The sequence below is a fragment of the Thunnus albacares genome, chromosome 6 (assembly GCF_914725855.1).
Source record: "Thunnus albacares chromosome 6, fThuAlb1.1, whole genome shotgun sequence".
Taxonomy (NCBI): Eukaryota; Metazoa; Chordata; class Actinopteri; order Scombriformes; family Scombridae; genus Thunnus; species Thunnus albacares.
In genome coordinates this window covers 16,362,251-16,382,898 of record NC_058111.1, presented here as the reverse complement: position 1 = coordinate 16,382,898, position 20,648 = coordinate 16,362,251, and the positions used below count along the sequence as shown (strand labels likewise).

Sequence of the window (20,648 nt, the reverse complement as noted above, 5' to 3'; positions counted from 1 at the left end):
TAACTCCGAGAAGCATTTAATTAAATAGACTATCTTTTTTTGAGCTGACAAATACTAACTAAGCTATAAAATTTCCTCACATGTTGTATAACTTTCCTCTTGTGGGGAAAAAAGTACTATTGCAGTTTCAAAATATTTCAAGTTCAGCAGCAGAAAACAGTTTGTTTTGAGTTCCACAGTTTTCCAGATATGCACAAAACATGCCTTCGACAGCCTGGCATCAGGACTTATTTAATGTAGCATGTCTGATGAACTGCAGATTGGCCCCCAATTTGAAAGACTGGAGTGATACAAAACTTTACACCCTTTGTGGTAGGCTAAGTAAATTTTCCCCTTATCCTTCTTGTATTTCAGAAATACAGCCATGTACTCAGAACACGCAAGCAACTGAGTCAAAGTGGCACACTGACACCATGAAAAGGCATATAGATTGTAGGTGTGAATGGAGGCTCACTTCATTTTGGTTCATTAGTATTTTTTCCAATTTAAAAACAAATAAGATTCCACCTCCCTACCCTGTAATTTGCTCTATATTCACACTTTCGTGGCAATTCAGGGAGACAAAGAGCAGTCCAAAGGGAGTGAGAGAGATAGGGAGTGGCAGAAAAAGAGGGTGAGATAGAGAGAGGCAGGGAGGAAATGAGAGAGCTCTCAGTCAAGGCATACAGCATCGATCTCCTCCTTCTACCAATCAATTATCCACAAAAGCTTTTCTAGCCAGACACTAGGAAAACAGGGATGGGAGGAGAGATAGGGACAGGGGAGTAATGCAGCAGTGAGTGGGGGGAGAGATATAGGGGGCAAAATGGGACAAGCACCCAAGGATGAGAAAAATAGTGGGGGAGTGTGAGGACGCATAGGAGTGAGGGTCAGACTGATGAAAGAGAGAATGAGAAAAAAATAAAGGGATTAAGATAAGGAGAGGTATATAGAAGGATAGGAAACACACTTTAAACAGCAAAACACATAAAAGACAGAGGTTATAGGAGAATAAAAAGAATGGAAGAAAGCAACAAAGCAGAGGGCGGGGAAGAAAAGTCTGTGGATACAGAAGGTGAATAAAAGAGTTTTTACAGTTTCTCCAAAACAGACAACAGCATTCCTTTTCCTTTGAGGTCAAACAAAACACGAGCACTTCCTGGGGTCAACATCAATATGAGCACTTCCTGCGACAAACATGTTTTATCTGCATCCTCTAACTATGTTTCCTTTAACTTTTACTAATAACTCTCGATTCCCTTAGGCAATCATTAATCCTTACTACAGTGCATATTAAGACCAATAAATACCCTATTAGCTGTAACACTTTTTTAGCTGTTAGTGCCTACATCCTCATGCATTGCACACACATGAACAGATTAGAGACTGAAAAATACACCCATCTATGGTGAGTTCACAGCTTCCAGCAGCACTCAAGTGGCCAAAAACACACCTGTGTGAACCTGCAATCACACAAACTCTGAGAGCGTGATAAATGCTCCTGCAGTTAGCGGCTGCGCTCCTGCAGCATGTTACTGTCTGACGACACTCCAGCGTCTCTCTGGGTTCAGCAGCCCAAAGGCTGATTTCATCGTTCACCATGGAGACAGCCAGTCGCTGGGTGCTGCCCTTTACGTCGCTATGGAGGCTCCTACGGCCAGCAGATATGCCCGCACACGCTAACACACATTCATCACCTCGGCACCCAAGAGCAGAACACACTGTGGCTACCACGCTGAGAGAAAGCTAGAGCTGAGGAGAGATAACAGCAGTCACTATGGATTGATTTTATATAGCTGCTTTTCTACAAGCTCAGTGTGCATGAAAATAACACAAAATACCAAATCCACTCCCATTATTGTCAAGGACAAAGGGAGTGAGCTATGAAGTATGAATAAGAGAGGCAACAAAAGAAATAGGACTTCTGAATAGTAAATATGAAACCAGAAAATAGTACTATCATGCATACTGCCAAACACATGCCTCCGACATGTATAAAATAACAACATTTGGTTGTTGTAGTCATACATTCAAAATTTAATGACCAGAATTTAAACAGGGATCCCAAAATATTTCTTATCACAGTGAAGAAAGTCAAGGTTTTTTAAGATATATGAACACGAGTCTGTAAGAAGATTATCGATGGCATTTAAAAAGATAAAAATAAAAGCAGGGACGCTGGGTTTTGGTTAGCTGAAGGTATTTTTGTTTGAGTTGGAGGGAGAAGGGGAGGATGTGGGTCAAAGCCACAGGTTCAGGGTCAGCTTCACAACATAACTCATTATCAGCAACACTACAGTGACAAACATAGTGTCAGCGCTATACGGTAATTTCCTGTAAGTGCCATTACATGCACAGATTGTAGACGCAGATACAGGGAAGTAAAGTCTGACTTACAGCGACTACAATCGAAATTTCATAACACATTGTTATTCATTTCCCCTCCCAGTCGTCCCAGTGTGTGGGTGCGCCATTCAGCACAGCATGTGTTTTGTATGTAAATAAAATATTTTAGGTCACATACTGTTATTGGATATGACTGTCAGATATCTGTGAGGCAGCATTCCTCACACACACACACACACACACACACACACACGCAAATAACATAGGAGCAAGCTATGCACACATAGAAAACAGCTGAGCCCAAACAATCCTCCAATTTCCTACCTTGTGATATTGATCGAACAGAGGGAGCTATGGGGCAGAACATTACCTGGCAACCCCCTGGCTAAGAAACACAGGACACACACACACACACACACACACACACACACACACACACACACACTATGCTCAAAGGATGAAGAGATTGAGGAATACGAGCAGGAAAAAATACAGTGAATTGAGAGAGGTGACGATAGGACGAGGGGAGGGATAGAAATATAGGTTAGGAATAAGATGAAAGAAATCAAATCTGACAGGTGAAGGTACTCAAAGAGAGAGAGAATGATGAGTGAATCAGGAGAAAGAAATAGAGAAACAAGGACACAGGAGGAGAGAAAGGGGGGAAATACTGAAGGAGCGAGGGTAAGAGGTGGAAAACACCTCTGCAGGAGGAGCATTCATCCTCATGTGTGCACAAGCTTGTGTACGTACATAAACGCATATTGAATCATTTTATCTCCCTCATCCAGAACTGAATACTGTAACTGCTCCAGTTAACATCTGAGCAGGGTGAGGTTAAATCTAACGTGATGCCTTGTTATCTAGAGCCGTGCCCCTGCACTCCAACACGTAGGAAGATGGTCAATGTTTGGTAAGGCCTCAGTAATCCACAAATACAGAGTCTTTAATCAGGACAGAGATTACAGTGGAATGCACTGGCATGTCAGTAAGCAACAGCAATGTTTTGACACACTCACTTGCTCAAAAGCAACTCACTTCATGGAACGAAACAAAAAAATCTTAAGTGTTAAAGTATTTTTTAGACATTACTAAGATGTATGATAAAGTTTTCTAAACCACATTTTAGTTAGCTGTAAACAAAACACAGAACTGTATTTCAGTGTAGAAAGATGCAATGTTTCTATATCTATAGAAACACATTGACCCTGCACTAAGACGCCTCTGGTTTAGTGTAACAGCTGGTGGCTGAGTGTGAGGCAAGCTGGCAGTCCTAGGGCAGCGGGGCACCAGAGCAGCCTGGCAGGGGGTTTTTAGCATCTGGGCAACGGAAAGCAAGGTTAAGGGAGGCTATCCAACCACATCTGTGCTCCCACTACTCAGAGAGGAGAGGAGAGGAGAGGAGAGGAGAGAGGAGAGAGGAGAGAGGAGAGAGGAGAGAGGAGAGAGGAGAGAGGAGAGAGGAGAGAGGAGAGAGGAGAGAGGAGAGGGGAAAGGATTGTCGGGGGCAACAGACTGAAAACCTGTTAGCTAAACACAGTTGTGCACACACACTGATCCACACCAATGTTTATCTAAGCAGATGAGAGAATTTTAGTTAAAATACACAGAACTAATTTAACATTAGACTCCTTAACAAACTTTATTCCTTAAAAAGATCCTACTTGGCTTTTTTCATCATCACACTGCTCTGAATGTGGCTCTGATGACTGACTCTAAAGTTAGCACAAAAGAAAAGGACTGTAACCACTGGAAACAGAAGCCACCATGATCACAGTTTGGGAGGTGTCACACAATCTCTCCAACAAAAACAGCAGGGAATTTAAATATACAAATATCACTGCAAAATGCATTTGCAAATAAGGAACCTATCGAGTTTACGAAAAAGTAAGTTGACATGCCAACATGGTTCATATCTCTGGAGTTGCCCACCTACAAAGCCTACAGCTCAGCCGAGCACTAAATTTATCAAACTTGCACAAAGCACAGATGCATGCGCACATAGATACAAAGGCTGTGTGTGATTTAAAGAGGACTACGGAATTACACTCTCAGCAGTGAACACCAGAGTAGGTAACAATCCCTCCAGGGAGGAGGATTAAGATAAGACAAAAATGCAGAGAAAAGTAAATGGATAAATCAAGAGAGGCAGGTATGGAACACGCGGAGACAGAATGGATCCTTTGCAATACAATTAATATTTAAATGACTCAAAACAACAGCCTGCACTGCATCCTGCTGGATAACAATAAGCATCTGCAGTCCTTACAAAGTCAACATTACCATCACGTAGATTCTTACCTGTCGTTTCAATGAAACGGATGCACTTCTCAATAAAGACGGGGATTGGCCTCTCAGGAGTGACCACGGTGATCAACGGCATACCAAAGTAGTTGCTTTCAATGGGTTTTGAGATGGAATGTCTGGGTTTGGGTCGCGGTTTCTGAAAAGAAAAAAGAAAATAGAAGACAGATAAGGTTAGTGGGAGGAATCAGAGAAAACTGTTTTCATGACTTTATATTATGTCAACTTGATTAACACAGACACACATTTCAAAAATGGCACTGGACCTCATTCACTAATATGTGCGTAGAAAATTTCTTACTTTGCGCACAAAATAAGTGTGCACGCAAAATTACCAATACTTATTAGCATACCACCATGCCTCCATTTCTCTATATAAGGAAAGCCCTGTTGGAGCGGTGCAGTGGTGGAGAGAGCTGTCAGTCATTGCAAAGAGGGCTGTGATGGTAAAAATGTAGAAAAACTTTACTGCTAGTGAAATATAAACAATAGTTTCAAAGTAGAAGCCAGAAAAGGCAGATTTGGCTGGTAATCATGTCATTGGCACAACTGTTTGGAGCCCAATTGTGAATCCTGTATACAGCCTATATACCTGTTGCACCACTACCACTCAGTACGTCCGTAACAAAATAAAAAGTTAGTAAATGTGTAGATCTGTGGAATTGACCTAAATAAATCTCTACTGCTGCGCCAGGTGCACATTATGTTTCATCTCTGTCCACAACAAGCCGTGATGTACCAAAAGCAGACTGCCCCTCCCTGTACCACTACTGAACTGTCAGACTGTGAGTACACTGAACAGGCTGCTGCTTAACAACAAGCTGCAGATATCACATAGCCAAATCTGATGGGGGGAATGAATCGCTCTCACATTCCAATATGGAAATTCCGATATATAAGCTACTGTCATCTTAAAGTGGGAACTGGACAATTTTAACATATTAATAATTTCCTTACATTCATGATGATGATTTATAGATTACAACATTTTAGCAATTAATTTTATAATTAGTCAATAAATTGTGTATTATTAGCAATTTCACAATTTTAAATGTGTTTTGTTTTTAAAATGTTTTTTTTAAATAATTGTGATTCTAATATACTGTTTACATTGAATAAATATTGACTATATCATGTTTTAAGACCGTGGGACATTTATGATTTGATGTTCTTAGGCTATCCTAAATTTGTTCACAGAGTAAAAACAAATTCAGGTAAGAATATATTGATGAATCCCAGATTAATGCTTAAAACATTTGTGCATACGCACTGTTTGTGAATGAGGCCCATTGAGCCAACAAGCATTGTACTTAAAATGACTTGATATAGATGGAAAATACAATGACCTTATTTAAAAGTAACTGTGTTTTCATGTTAGTATCTACTTGTACAAACTCACACATGCACATACACACATCCCGCACATTCCTTCAAACCTTAACTGATAAGTGATCACACATTCCTGTCTTGAGCCCTGTTCTGTTCATCCGTAAGATATACATCAGTTCTTTCATCGCTCCGGCTCTTCATCTCTTCTTGCTCTCTTTACACTGGCATTGACTGTTTCTCTTTCTCTCTCTCTCTACTGCACCACATTTCTCAGATAATCACTCTCTTATTCATTGTTTAATTACTTTCCAGCTCCTGTTAAGAGACCTCTAATACACTCTGTCAACATTCTCTGCCTGCCTCCGTATGGCTGAGGCATCAGCCGTAATTGTACTGCACTTTAATGGTGTTCATAGGGAATGTTTTGAAGGCCCCTGAGGCCTGGATCTCTAGTAAGTCTGTCAGCCCCCGGAGGCACTGCCCTGGCAGGCTGGGTGGTTAGGCAGGGATGTATGGTTGGGTGGGCACATAGACTGTGGGAGCAGTGCAGGCCTGACAGACAGACACAGAAAAGGAGCAGAGGAGTTCTCATTAGAGGGAAGGAGCCCGACATGCCCTCTGCTCCAGATACTGACCTCACTGCACTCCACCAAACATTTTCGATACTGCATATATACACAATCACTCACAGCAGTACTCAAGGAAACAGGCAAGGAAACACTAATTAAGACTGAGGAGAGGCTCATCTGGGCATATTTCTGTGCTGCCTGTAGTCTGAACATTTAGTGAATTTACTAATTTGTTTATCTATATTGTCTTTCAACTAGCTCAGCAGTGCTAAGTCATTGTCTTTCATTAGGCTTCAACCTAAAACATCCTGACCATTACATCTCCAGGACAATATTACTGGGTGATATAAGGTTCATTTTCAAAGCGTATGTTGGCAGACACTAAAAAGAGATATCAGAGGCCTAACAGAAATGTGTGTTTTATTGGCAGCAATATCAAATTTTTCCCAAAGTAAGTTTAACAGTTTTGTTTTATGTGTTTTTATTTGTAGTTATTATTCCAAATAATTCCATTTTTAATAATGTTTACTATTCTAATGTACTATTATACTTACTTGCCTGTTGATCAACTGTCACAAAATTGTTGTAGAATATAAGTCAATATATTGTTATTGTTTTCTTTATTATTCCAATAAAAGCTTAAAAAATTCAATAATCAGTCAAGCTCTTCTACCTTGGGTCTATAATAATCTGCAGAAAGATTGAAGTGTCACTACTTCAGATGCTCAAGTGACAAGAAAACAAAATTTCAAAAATAACCCAGCATCAGTGACTGACTTACTGAAAGAGGCATTTAACAATTGCCGATGAAGGTCCTGTGTTGAAACATGAAGGTTAAATAATTGCAGACTTTCCTAGCAAGTCAGTCACTGTTGCCCAGTTATCTTTCTGTTACAACCCCACATAAGCAGGTCCTCTTAAAACTCAAACTGTCCTGACTGGAATTCCTTCACTTATCATTCCCAGCTACCTCCCTCACTGCCCTGCCTGATCCCCTCTGTGACACTCCCTTTCTCAACATACAGAACTCCTTAAACATGTGGCCATTAGCTGCATATCTGTATACATGTAAAATGTGTGTTTATGCATTTACATGTGAACAAAAAAACTGAATTAAAGGGGAAGTAATAATAGACATGATGCTACAAGACAACAGCTTTTGTGGTAACACAGAGCTGTGTTGTCATTGCTCACTGGCAGCTTGGTTTTTTAGCTCCAAATAGAAGCTCATAATTTATTTGTGTCCTATCACAGTGACTGTGTTGTATATCTGTGCCCTATCTCAGTTTAGCAGACTGTCTCTTTACTCCCCCACACCCCACGCCTTCCTTCTCCTCTCCTCTCTCACTGTCTTCTCCCCCTGCAGTTCTGCCTTCTGGCCATTCCTTTTAGTTGCTGACTGAGACAGGATATGTTGCCAGCACCAAGAAGACAAAACAGACCTCTACCACAAAAGACAAACAAAACACATCCTTAATAATAACATACAGACACCATGCTGAGCGTTTACATACACCGCACGCCGTAGGACGCTGAAACACCAAGCCGCAAAACAAAAAAAAAACAAAACAAAAAAAAAAAAGAAATCAGCTCTATCATTACTCTTATTTCTGTCTGGCTCCATTTTATTCTCTTTCTGTGGTTTGTGTTTTCTCCTTTTCTTTGATTGTCTGCCTCCCTCCTGTTTCTTGCATGAGGACACTAGACTGGAACTAGGTGACTGAGGAATTTGAAACATTCCACTTGCCTTGGCTGAGGAGGTTTGAAAAAAGCTGCAGGAGAGAGAGGAAACATTTCCGGCCTCTTGCTGAGGGAGGGCGGGCGGGACGGAGACACAGTTGGTCATTGCCCGAGGTAAAGGGTTTTTTTTTTTTTTTAAATGGGCTCAGAGTCTAGTTTCAATTATTTGTTCCTACCCGACATGACTCAGAGTAGACAGTACCCTAAGGCCGGGACCAGGAGAAGTGTTTACACTGCATAAACCCAAACCTTCACCCTAAAACCAACTGAAAATCAGACTTTGTGTTAACCTTGACAAGCCACTAACAGGAAAGGCATTTTATTCCAACCCCTGGTCACTGCTATGATACATCTCCCTGAGATGACCAAATAACTCAATAACATATCCTGAGGGGATTTCAGGCTGTAGCAGATTGAAATGGAGTCTTATCTTTGAGACAGCTGCTTAGGAAAACAGGTGATGGAACCCGATCACTTTGTTACAGCCACAATTAAGCCATAATGGCCTGTAATGTGGATACTCAGAACCCCAGACCTACTGTAGGGCTCAAATCAGAGACACTAATCAGAGTAATGATGAACTAAATTCTGTTGGCTTCAATTTTCTTGGGGATTTGTTTTGAAACATGTAGGTATAGAATGTGTCATGTGATACTTTATTGATCCATCTTCCCACTTGTCCCCCCTTAAAGGATAGGGTCAAGTAAAAGTCAGAGCCACTGGAGCTTGTAGCTTGCTAGTGTGGGGCTTGAACTGGGCTGTCCATTTCATTCGTAGTGTATTTAACCAATAAACTACCCTGCTGTCCTTGCATGCTTTTTACCGAAGATACCACAATGGACAAATGGCACTGTGTACACTTCAAGCTAAATCAGTTAGTGCAAGAAGAGAACATAGTTTAAAGCTATGTGAGAAGACAGCCATCATACAGGTACTTGGACATCACAGCTGAATGTGTGAAAACATTAATCATCTGCCTCCTGTTCCACCCTACTGACAGCCATGGTAATTATCACAGACGCACAAGCACAACATACACAGCTGTACCTCTTATTCAGCTGGCACTTCTGTGCCACGCTGTGTGTGAATGAACAACATACCGGGCTGATAAGCCAAACAGTGTAAGGTCAAAAGTATAACTGCAACACGTGTGAGAGACAAGCATTGAAATGAAAAAGAGAGAGCTAGACAGAGCAAGGGAACAAGTAGAAGAGGGAGATACCTGTGTGTGCAAAGAAAAAAAAAACTCCAGCAGAAAATAGAGAGGAAGGAAAGATATGAGGAGAACATAATGGGGAGAGAGAGAGGTGTGTGACAGGAATGTGAGAAGCAGACAGTATGAATCAGCAGTAAGAGAAGACAAACACTGAATATGAGAGAATGAAAGGAAGGAAGCAAAGAAAGTCAAGCTGACAGGAAAGAATTGGAGACTAAGGAACAAGTGCAGTATCTGAACAATAAACCACACTGCCTTAACTAGATGACGCCTAATGTCAAGATCACTAATGGTGCGTGCAGTGCACCCATTGGTATTTAAGCTATCAACAGTGAAGAGCCAGAGTAAAGGTGAGGCTACAAACAAGGTGATAGCACAGTCATGTTTTGTAAATTACAATTTTCCCTATTTTAATAAGATTCTCCCTATTTTTTTAGCTTGTTAGTACGATAATTTCCTGAAGGAATGATCACAGCTAATTTTCTGAAAGTTAACATTAGTTCTAATTTGTTGTCATGTGAACTTATCTGTCTTATCTCATGTAAGACAGTTGTTGATGCTTTCAAAATCTGTTTGAAATAAATATGCCAGCTTTCATAATGGGAAACCTGATGCAACCAAGCAGACATACACATGTGCACAAACAAAATAAAATAGCACAGTGTATACTGTCGCTCTTTCCCTATTCATTAAGAGTTTCTGCCTTCTGGTACAGAACTATAGTGACTGGAGTTTGTCTCTTTCCTCTGATGATCAGGCTTGTTTGGAGGGCTCCCACAGAGTGGTCAGGGGAAAATGTGGCAGACATGCTTTCAGAGGAACTCCTAAAGTATGCCATGTTTTCACTGAGCTAAGCTTCAGAAAGCAGAGAGATTATACTGAACTCATTAGTTATTTTTTGTACTGATAAACATGGTTATCCACCAAGACAAACAGGTGTTGAATCTCAGCCAAGAACTAATTATACTTTGTCTGTTCTACCCAGAAATAAATATAAACATACATGTGCACAACATCCTGTATTGCTGAATTAGTCATTAGATACTATTTGCTGTCAGTGTTTTGCTGAAAAATTTGATTTCCACAATGTAAACAAGTGACACTTTCCCTGCCAAAAAACTTACTAGGAAATGGTACTTTTCAGTTATGAGGTTATTTTAAGCTTTGGTTAAGAAACTCAATATTTCAAAAGTACTTAGTATTTGGGCAATGGATGTTTTTCTTATAAATATGCAACATCTAGGAATAACATTTGTTAACTGCTATGTTCATGAATAGTTCAAATAACCAATTAAATTTAAATGCTCTCAATTTAAGATTAAGATTTTTCAGTAACTTAACATAGCTATTTTTCATATTTAGCCCATATGTCACCCATATTAAACTCAATACAGATGGATGCACAAACACTAACCTTTGTATTCCTGCGCAGGCTCTTAAGGATATTTCTTCTTTTGGGGTCCTCACTCTCCTCAATGGAGTTGTCCTTTTGGGCTCCTCCCTCATCCTGGCTAGCCTTGGGTGGACCTCCCATCTCATCATCACTGCCTATTGAGAAGCTCGTCCTAAAACTGCTGAACTTGCCGAGCCGTTTGGATCTGTCTCTGTAAAGCTTCGGCTTTACCCCAATGGCTGACAGCTTTCTCCTGCGCTCCAGTGAGCTGCTATCAGCCTCGCTGTCTGACCCATTCCCCCCAGCACTCCCATTGGAGTGACCTTTGTTGGCGTTGCGGATGGTGATGATCTTGCCCTGTGTGCTGTCATGAGGGACAGAGTAAATATTCTCCTCTTCTGTAGGTCGAGGTTTGCTCACAGCATCCATTGGCTCCGCATAGTCTGAGGGGTCATAGCCACCATCGCTACCTGGAGCCCAGGTGACAGCTTGGGGCAAGGAGCGGCGGTTGGTGCCACCCTGCTGGTCCATGTAGGGGCCAAGGTTGACCTTACGGACAGGTTTGGGCCTAACTTGTGGGGGAACCTTGTTGTTCAGCTTGCTCTCAAAAGTGCTGAGCTCAGAAATGACAGAAAATGTATCACTTGAATCCAGATCTGTCAGCTTTAGGCTTCCAAGGTGGGAGCTGAGACTACCATCCTCTCTCAGGGTTGGATAAGGTGGTGATGGGTCGATATCATCCTCTGAGTCCATAAGAATGTTAACTGGACTGGGAGAGCCACAGCGAGGACTGATGCTCTCATTGGTACATGCTTCAGCCACATTGTCATACATGTGTGTAGCCTCAACAATAGTACGCTTCTCCACAACCTCTTTGAGAAAGTGTTGGAAAAGATCTATCTTATGAAGCCCCCCTACTACCCCACCATGTCCACATATTACTGTGTTAAACCTGGCCTCTATTTCATGGGCCAGTTCCTCTCCCTGACTGATCTGCTCCTTAGCTGATTCAGAGTCTGACAGCTCCATCTGGCTCTCCCCTACTGCTAGCAACTGGACTGGGATGATGTCTTGGACCTCACAAAGGAAAGCACATAATGTCTCCATAGAGGCCTTACGGCGAGCAGAGTAAACTGCAATGTAGCCGTGGACCAGCCTGGTTTTGCGGAGGGAGAATGAGGAATGGAAGGAGAGCAAAGACAACTCAATATTCTGCCTCTGTCCTCCTACACTGAGATCCAGCAGAACGGAGGTGCCACTGCTGAGGCTTGAGGCTGGACGACAATGCTGGGGGAACAGGAAGGGAGCAAGGAGCTGGTCTAGGTCATACGTGTCTCCACACATTAGGCACATGACTATCCTCAGGTCTGCCTCTAGCATTGGCTGTGACTGAGGGTCTCTGAAGGTAGAGGATGGAGGGGGTAAGGGAGGAGAGCTGCTCCCTATGCTTCTCCTTGATTCTAAGAGGCCCTTCAGCATCTGGTTGATCTGCTTCTCATTGACATTGCGCCCATAGCCCATACCCGGGGAGGCAGGGTCTAGGTAGGCACACTGAAGCTTTCCAGCCACCTGCTGCCCTTGTTGGATAAGAGTCTGAGCTGTCTCCCCCCCAATATCCCCTATGGACCCCACCCCCCGCTTGGTGACCAGAAGGAGGGACAGTGGGAGGTGGGCTAAGCTGTTTTCCCTTTCCCTTCTACTTATGGTTGACTCCCTAAGCTTCTCTATGCTCTCCACAACATAGGAGAGGGATTCCTTTGAGTTGTACAAACACAGGCAACCGTGAGGTGTAAAGGTTGGTGTGTGGAAGGAATTGACTGGCAGACGTACATTGCCCTCAATGGGACGCAGGGCTAATTCATACATCTTGCCATCTAACACGTACCGGTCATCACTGCTGCACAAGGCCCTTATCTCATTTGCCATCTCTCTGGCTAGCCCATCTTTCCCTAAGATGACAAGATTTATCCGTTCAGCCCTCCCCCCATCCAGTCTTGAACTGTCTGATGACGGGTAGCGGGTAGGGAATCTGGAGGCCAGTATCTGCTCTATCTTACTGTCCACACAATGGGGGCTGTTGGGACAGGTGTCCTTTGTAGGGTGGTAGACAAAGTGGATATGTTTCAATACCAGAGCATCCCTTTCTGCCTGAAGCTTCTGCAGTGCTTTAAACCTTTGCTCCTCACCCAACACCTCCTGAATGGCTCCCATTTTCTCTTTACTTGGCTTTGCATCCACTTCCAGCTCATAAAAGAGCTCAGAGTATTCAAGAAGCAGTTCTTGAAAGTCCTCTTTGGCTCGGTCAATGATTTCCTTCTGATGTTTGTTGTAGATATCTAGATATTCAGACTCATCCAGCCACTGGTAGAAATCTTCATTCATGATGAAGCTTCGGGCCTCCTCCCAGGGTTTTCCTGGTGTGATGAATGGAGAGACACTTAGCTTCTCCTTGAACTCCCATCTCATCTCAGCCCGTTTGCGCTCAGTCCTTAGCTGCTCCAGGTGGGTCTCATAGATAGTTTCAGCTGCAGGGGTCTCCAGGAGGTCCTGGGGGATTCGATCATCCTCCATGTTATCAATGTGTGGTGTGGTCTCCCAAGGGGTGTCATCTAACACTACAAACCACTGGGAGAAATCTCTCTTTGTCTCCAGGACTTTCTGAACTCCAGACCAGCTCAGGTGGTCTATCTCATCCAACTCTGGTATCAGCACAGACAGAGCCTGTGGCAGAGTAGTTAGATAGGCCTTCCTACGTTTCTCTATATGCTCTTGCTTAAGTCTATGCACATGCTGCTGGAAGAGCTTCTTGGCTTTAGCAGTCCCCTCAAGGAAAACATAGTCCTTGTACTCAGGGGCTGACTGCATGCGGCGACTGACAGTGGGCCATGTCTCATTGTGGTTCTTCACAATTCGGTTGACCAGCCACTCGTAGCGGTCTTTGGCGGAGGCAATCTGTTGACTCTGCTGTTTCAGTGCCTCAAAGTAAGGGATAATTTTGGGCTTTCCCCTACCCTTGTCTATTAGCTGAACCAGTGTAAGAAAGGCTAGGTCAACATTGACATTTGAGCGTGCTGATGTTTCAACCACCTGTAGGTTCTTCTTGGCTAGGGCAAAGGTGTGTGAGTCTTTAATATAGCGCTCAACTCCTTCATCACATTTGGTGAGAACCAGTACCACAGGTTTCTTCGTTTTGGCTAGCTGGTTGTACAGGTTGGTGACAAACTTCATCTGGTCCTCAAAGCTACGGTTCATACCCCTGCTAACATCCACACAGAGTAAGAAGCCATCCACCATAAGCTTGCCCTCAGGCATCTGTTTCTGCTCAAAGTCCTGCTCCAGCCCCAACTGATCTGTGCAAAAGTACATCAACTTCTCAGCCGAGGCCAGCTTGGTGGAAGCTGCCCTCTTGATGTAAGGCTGTAGTGCCGTGCTTCGGTGTGGCTGGAACGTCTGGTCATCAATGAATTCCGTCTGCTCCACCACATTCATACGGCACTCTGGCCCCTCCTCCATCGTCCGCCCAGCCTCTCCCCAGAACAGGAAGTGGTCATTGTTCACCACGCGGCCTCCAAAGTCACTGGTGCTGAGAACGGAGGTGTGGTCTAGGTAGAAGTCATCTGCACTTGGCCGGACAAAGCGGTTACACAGACAGGACTTGCCCACACCACACTGGCCCTTCTCCTTCTCCGTGCCGGACAGCCCAACCACGACCAGGTTGTAGGTGGGTGCCCGGACATCTTGCTTTTTGGCCATCATCATCGCTGGCAGAGGCTCATCCTGCCATGCTGGCCACAAGCTCTAGGGAGAGGAGAAGGCTGCCAAAGAAGGAGGCTTTCCATGCAAGAGGAGCTCACTGGACTGGGGTCTGGCCCTGCATGATAGAGAGAGAGAGAGAATGGGGAGATATAATTAATCTAGAGAAATACAGACAGAAAAAAACATTTCAATGACAGGCTTTATTATTAGAGAGCTATTGTGTCTCTCATCTAAATTCCTACTGTGTGCCGATGTGCTGTTAATAATGTTTAATCTGTGATCCTATTTCTCCACTGAATGTTTTCTGAAAAGATTGAGGTCAGTGGCAAAGCTGTTGGAATGCTGCACATTACTTAACCCAGCTGTAGCTCAGTAAAAGGCAATTTTTCCCCATTTAACTCATTTAGGTTTTATACTGCCAGAACAGCACTGCTAACAGTGGTGCCTTCCACATTTCATTCCTATGTTCGTTGAGACTCAATGTGTGTTTTGGCTTATTATATTATCTAACAGCATGGTTGGTAGTCTCCCTGCCAGCAGCAGTAGAATAAAGTTATGTGGGCTTTTCACTATCACGGAACACAGACAAATGAATGTGCCCACAAACACATACACACACATACAACACCACACACACTTGTGAAAACAGGCACACTAAGCTCCTTGCACCCCAAATGAAAGACACACACAAGAAGATGAAAGCAGATAAGTGTTCCAGAGCTAAAGTTACTAATTGGCCAACTAGGGAAAGCCATCTGCATTTTAAAAGCCTGCATTGCCTGTTGGCTGACTCATCTCCATCAAAAACATGTTTTCCTATTTTTCTCACCAAACAGCACTCTGCAAACAGATCAGAGTTGGCTGATGTGCCATCACTAATGTCTCAACATATTTTTCTACAGTAGATACAACAAATTGGTGTTGTGCTGTCAAGATATATAGCACATACACCTAGAGGCTTTATTGACTGGCCAATCTCAATATAATTTATTCTATCATCAGTAGATCAGACCTAAAAATAAATTAACAAGCGAGACAGTACCAGGGATGGGGGATGCTCTTTATGGAATGGCCCTCTTTGACAGCACAATTTGTAAGGAAGAAAAATCTTCCAAAGCTGTTAGACAGCCAACACAGAGACTAGCAGTATGAGACCACCCTCTCCATGTCATAACTGAGCAGCTAATGTAGTAAAACAGACATTAAAACCACTATTAATCATGAATAGCTCTTTTGACAAAGAGCACAAAAGCAGACAAAGCCGTCATTGCTTCTGAATTGAGTTTGTCAGACAACAGAGAACTGTGGATGCACAAAGATGAACTTCAAAGTCCAGCACTGCTATACAAGAGGTGTAGGCAATGAAAAGGAAAAGATAGGAGGAGTAAGAAACTCACTACAGTGGAACACACTGCAGATAAAATACTACCTCACACCTGCCATGTATCGACTACTGCATGTACTGCCATATTTCTGAGTTTGATTTTAAAAGCTGAGTGCCGCTAATCGAAGTTGAAAGCTGACAGTTATGGCAAAGCCTTGAAAGCCAGAGTTTCTGTAAAGCCAATATCAATCAGGCTGTGAATTAACATTACAGAGGCTAGACCTTCCCAGTTCCCAGTCCAGGTGTATGACCAAGTGCCAGAAGAAAAAGGAGTCAATATCAAAAAGAATGTCTTGTTTTTTGATATTTGTAGAGGAAACATGCATGAAAAATGTATCAAGGCATCCTGAGATAGACCTAGTCCCTATAATAATAATAATGATAAAGTGTGGTGTGTGTGTTGTGCTCAGTCTGACCTGCTGGTCGACACATACGAATTGGTATACGACCTGAGAATTGTGGTTTATTCATGGTATTCTCTTTCCAGACCCTCTTTGTAAGAATGTATGCTCCACATTAGTGTATTTGCTTGTCTTTCATTCGTATGTGTGTGTGCACACACCAGTTTATGCAGTCTATGATTTGTGTTGTGTGCATGCACATATGTGTGAAGTCTGTGATCACTGAACATGTCCGGTTAGAAAAAAACAGTACAGTGTACACAGCCTTGGCTAGATGAGAAGACCTGCAGGTGTGGTATCTATTGAGGTAGAGTCAGCAGGTTAAAAGTGCACCTGTGTCCTGACCTAGTTGTGTTCACATTACAGAGCAGACAGTCTTGACAACAATCAGCCATGAAAAACATGACCTACTATCCCCTGGATATGGTCTACTGGCTAAACAGAACATGTAACTAGTCTGCTAATCATCATATTTCATATATTGTATCTTCATGATCCCCTCCTGTTGGGATTCACAGACATAAAAATGAAAGGTTGTATGTGGAATCCATCAATAAATATCTGACATGTAGAAGACCCATTCTGTAAATGTGTCTGTTATTTTTGTCAGCCAAGAATTGACCGCATTTTAAATTGTGGATATCTATTTGGAGCTCAACCAAAAGGGACTTCAGGTAGGTTTGTGTGCTCTGCTACTGCAGACATTGCTGTGAACTGCATCTCTATGCAGACTGAACTGTTATGACATGCTTGACATAGCCGCCTACTGAGCTGACAGAGGGTGTTACATTAACAGATAGCCTTAGTGCAGACCCACTTTAGCACAAGTGACCTATATGAGTTTACACATAAACATAAACACATTCATGTGCACACAAAAACACACACAGGCAACTCAGATCTCATCCCATGTAACATGCTGGGGGTGATCATCGTGTCATGTGTGAAATAGTTTATGTTTGTGACCAGTTGTGTGAGTGTCTGGATTAAATTAAGTCAAGCACTCTTAAAGTTCCTGTGGACCTGGAGGCTAGTCAGGCTCAACATTCTCACAGATGCATAGCTAACATCTGTTTCACTGACCCCACCTATCTTTTTCTAAGAATGTTTGCATGTGCGCTTAGTGAATGTGAATCTGCAAGTTCATACACATTTTGTGACAACTACTACTGCAGTGGGGTACTTTGAACTAAAGCTAGACATGTGCATGTGACAAAGAGCCATGGTACTTTTGTACAAAAGAGACCTAATGCAGTTTTCTTTGTTGTCTGGTCTGTCCGGGTGACATGTCGCTGTGAGAAGCAAACAGACAGCTCAGAATTGAGTCTTAAGTCATGTGAGGATGCAATGGTTGGAACACAGCAGCAGCAGATAATGGAGGGAAATAAAATGCCTCATGAGACTGACAGAAACGTAGAATATATATGACAACTGCACAATTCAGCTTGTTTCAACAGCCCGTCTACTGGTAGACTAAGTGCAGCATTTCATACACAATAGATCTAGTCATTGTGGGAATACATTTCCTCTTTCTGTAGACCTATAAAGACACCACTGCCTGAGCTCAACTAGCTTTAGTGCAGCAGCCCAGTTGTAGAGCAGTCAGGCAGCCAGTCTCCCAGTTCACCCTGAGGCCTGAGGCCTGGTGTCTGGTGCGCATGTCCAGCCACATACCACTGTCTCGAGGCCCAGGGCTGTTTAAAGCTGAGGCACAGATAGGTTAGTGCCTGTGTTGCATCTGCCTCTGACCCTGAAACAGGAGGGTAAGCAGAAAAAGGAGAGGGATAGACAGTAGGAGGAGGTGGAGGTGGAAGAGGTGCAGGAAGGAGTGGAAGGCATTGGGGGAGGGGACAGAGGGTGGGAAGTTAGTGCAGATGGAGAAGAATGGCTATGAGGGGAAGGGGAGAGGTCAGTGGCCTGGGTCATGTGAGCTGCACATTGGAATCCCCTCAGGGAAGAGGGGCAGGGTGTGGCGAGGCCTGGATGAGTTAAGGGTCAGGGTCTGACCCGTCACATCACTCTCTCCCTGCCTAATCACAAACAGTGTTACAACCAGAGCCTACCCAAATACCACATCTCCATTTCCTTGTTACTTTTTCCTCCTACCTTTCCCTTACAAATGTTTTCTAACTTATTGGTTTAAATTTGTCGAAACACACACATGACAGCAATCTTGCCTCGACTGAACTAGCCCTTTCTAGGTCACTCACTGTCTCAAGGACGAGAGAAGCTGGGAAAGATAGTATGCATCTGTAGGGTATTGGAGTGTAGCCTGAGCTAATGCTGGGGCAGCAGGGCGTGAAGTTCATGAAAACACGTGCTACAAAGGGCAGCAGGGAAGCAGCATGATGAGGGACTGTGCAGCCTTCATGAGATGGCTGCATTCCTCTCATTACAGAGCTAAGAAGAAGAGTTAGCAAGGAAGCATCGGCCAGGAGTTTGAGGGGAGTCTTGATCAGTAAGGCCTGTTTTGATATACCAAAGAACTCGTTATCGCTTTGACATGTTGCACATGAACTACATGGATAGATTTGGGGAAAATCAAAAAAAAAGTAGATGTGAGGGAACTAATAAATGTTATGTGGAAGTGTAGTATTTAGTAGATGATATGAATATTATGTGAGTGCACCTCAGAGATATCTCAGAGATATTCCTAATGGTATTCTTTACTACAGCGAGAAAAACTATAAGATATTCCGTGCTGACTGCAACACAGTTTATACTGAAATTGCTAAACGAGGATAAACGAGAAATCTTGCTTGCATGGTCTCCCAGCCAGCCCTCTGGTCGTACAGTATTATACACTCAGGAAAGCTGGGAATTGACAGAAACAAAGGTCATGAAATAGTCATGAAGCAGTGTGATGGTGATGATGATGACAGAGAGGCAGCAGGGAAAAAACTCTTGCACTCCCTTATTCTCTGAGATACACGGCTGGCCAGCTCTCCCTGCCAAAAAAATGTTTTCCCTCTCTTTTTCACTCCTTCTGCATGATGCAAGCCTACATCCAGTTGTACTTCCGTTCTCCTCTCCCTTATTATTTTTCTGCCTCTCACCCACAACATTATCTTCATCATATGGATTTCCCATCCCCAACTGTCAAGACTTTTTTTCATTATGACTCCTCTCTCTCTCCATCACTCACTCCCACACTCTTCCTCCCCCCTTCTTCTCCCCCTCTCTGGAGACTTGTTGTCCATTAGTAGAAGCTGGGGTCGAGGGCAGGGGTTCGGGGCTGTGGGTGGGTGGGTGGGAGCAGTCCTCCTTACACTGATACCACTTCCTGCTCATTCTGTGCTCTCACTCGACACGGGTATAGACTGACAGACGAATGTACACAATGTTGTGGAGGATTATAAATATGATATGGAGGCTGATGATGACAGGTCCAACACATCTTCATAAAAATTTATTTTCAGCACATAAGCACTGCTGCACACACATGTATTAGCAATTACTCAACAAGCTTTGCCTCAGCACATCACCTTCATTGCACTTAGCATGAGGTGCTCTGTGGCGCAGAGTATTCAGTGTATCCGTCACTAAAACAGAAGTCATTTGTCTATTCCACAAATGTGGCACCTCCATCCATCACTCACCAAACAGGAAATACAAATTTCCTCACTCTTTCCATCTACTGTATTAATACACACACCGACAAAAAACATAAACATTGCAATTGTACTGCTGCTAATGCATTTCACATGTGGGCAGATACACAAACCAAACCAAATGAGCAAATCCAACAGTAATAAATTACTTAGATAAGAAGAAAAACAGTTGCACTTAATCAACCTATATCTCCAGCATAGAAAAATGTTAAAAATATAATCTTTATAACATACAAAATGCATACACAAAAATATGAATGCAGCACCCAAACAGCCATCACATCCTGATCCAGCAGAGCTGGTCAGTTGTGACTGGGATTATGGACACTCTGTGGATTAGCTACGGCTATTTGCATCTTTCCATTTGCAGGATCACAAGTGGCGCTGTCTGTGCATTAGCATGATCCGATGGCATGGTGATATAACCACATGAAAAAAATAAAAGGCCGGAGACACAGATAACAAATCCCCCCTTCGGCTGCACTATCACACAGCACATTTGCATGCGCACAGGGACACAGGAATAGAAACACACATATGGGCACGAAGTAAATGATTAGCAATTCTATATCTTCTAATTCTGCACCATTTTAGATATCAAGTAGGATATGTTGTTCATT

The 20,648-nt window shown here is 43.0% G+C and overlaps 1 protein-coding gene across 1 annotated transcript in view; it reads right to left on the bottom strand.

Moving 5' to 3' along the window:
• arhgap35a (Rho GTPase activating protein 35a) overlaps positions 1-20,648 on the bottom strand; it is a 66,095-nt gene that overhangs the window by 10,596 nt on the left and 34,851 nt on the right. The window contains exons 2-3 of the mRNA XM_044353269.1: positions 10,898-14,747; positions 4,627-4,768 (exon numbers count right to left, since the gene is read on the bottom strand). Coding sequence (XP_044209204.1) covers positions 4,627-4,768; positions 10,898-14,635 — 3,880 coding nt within the window. The 5' untranslated portion in view covers positions 14,636-14,747. The remainder of the gene's footprint in view (positions 1-4,626; positions 4,769-10,897; positions 14,748-20,648) is intronic.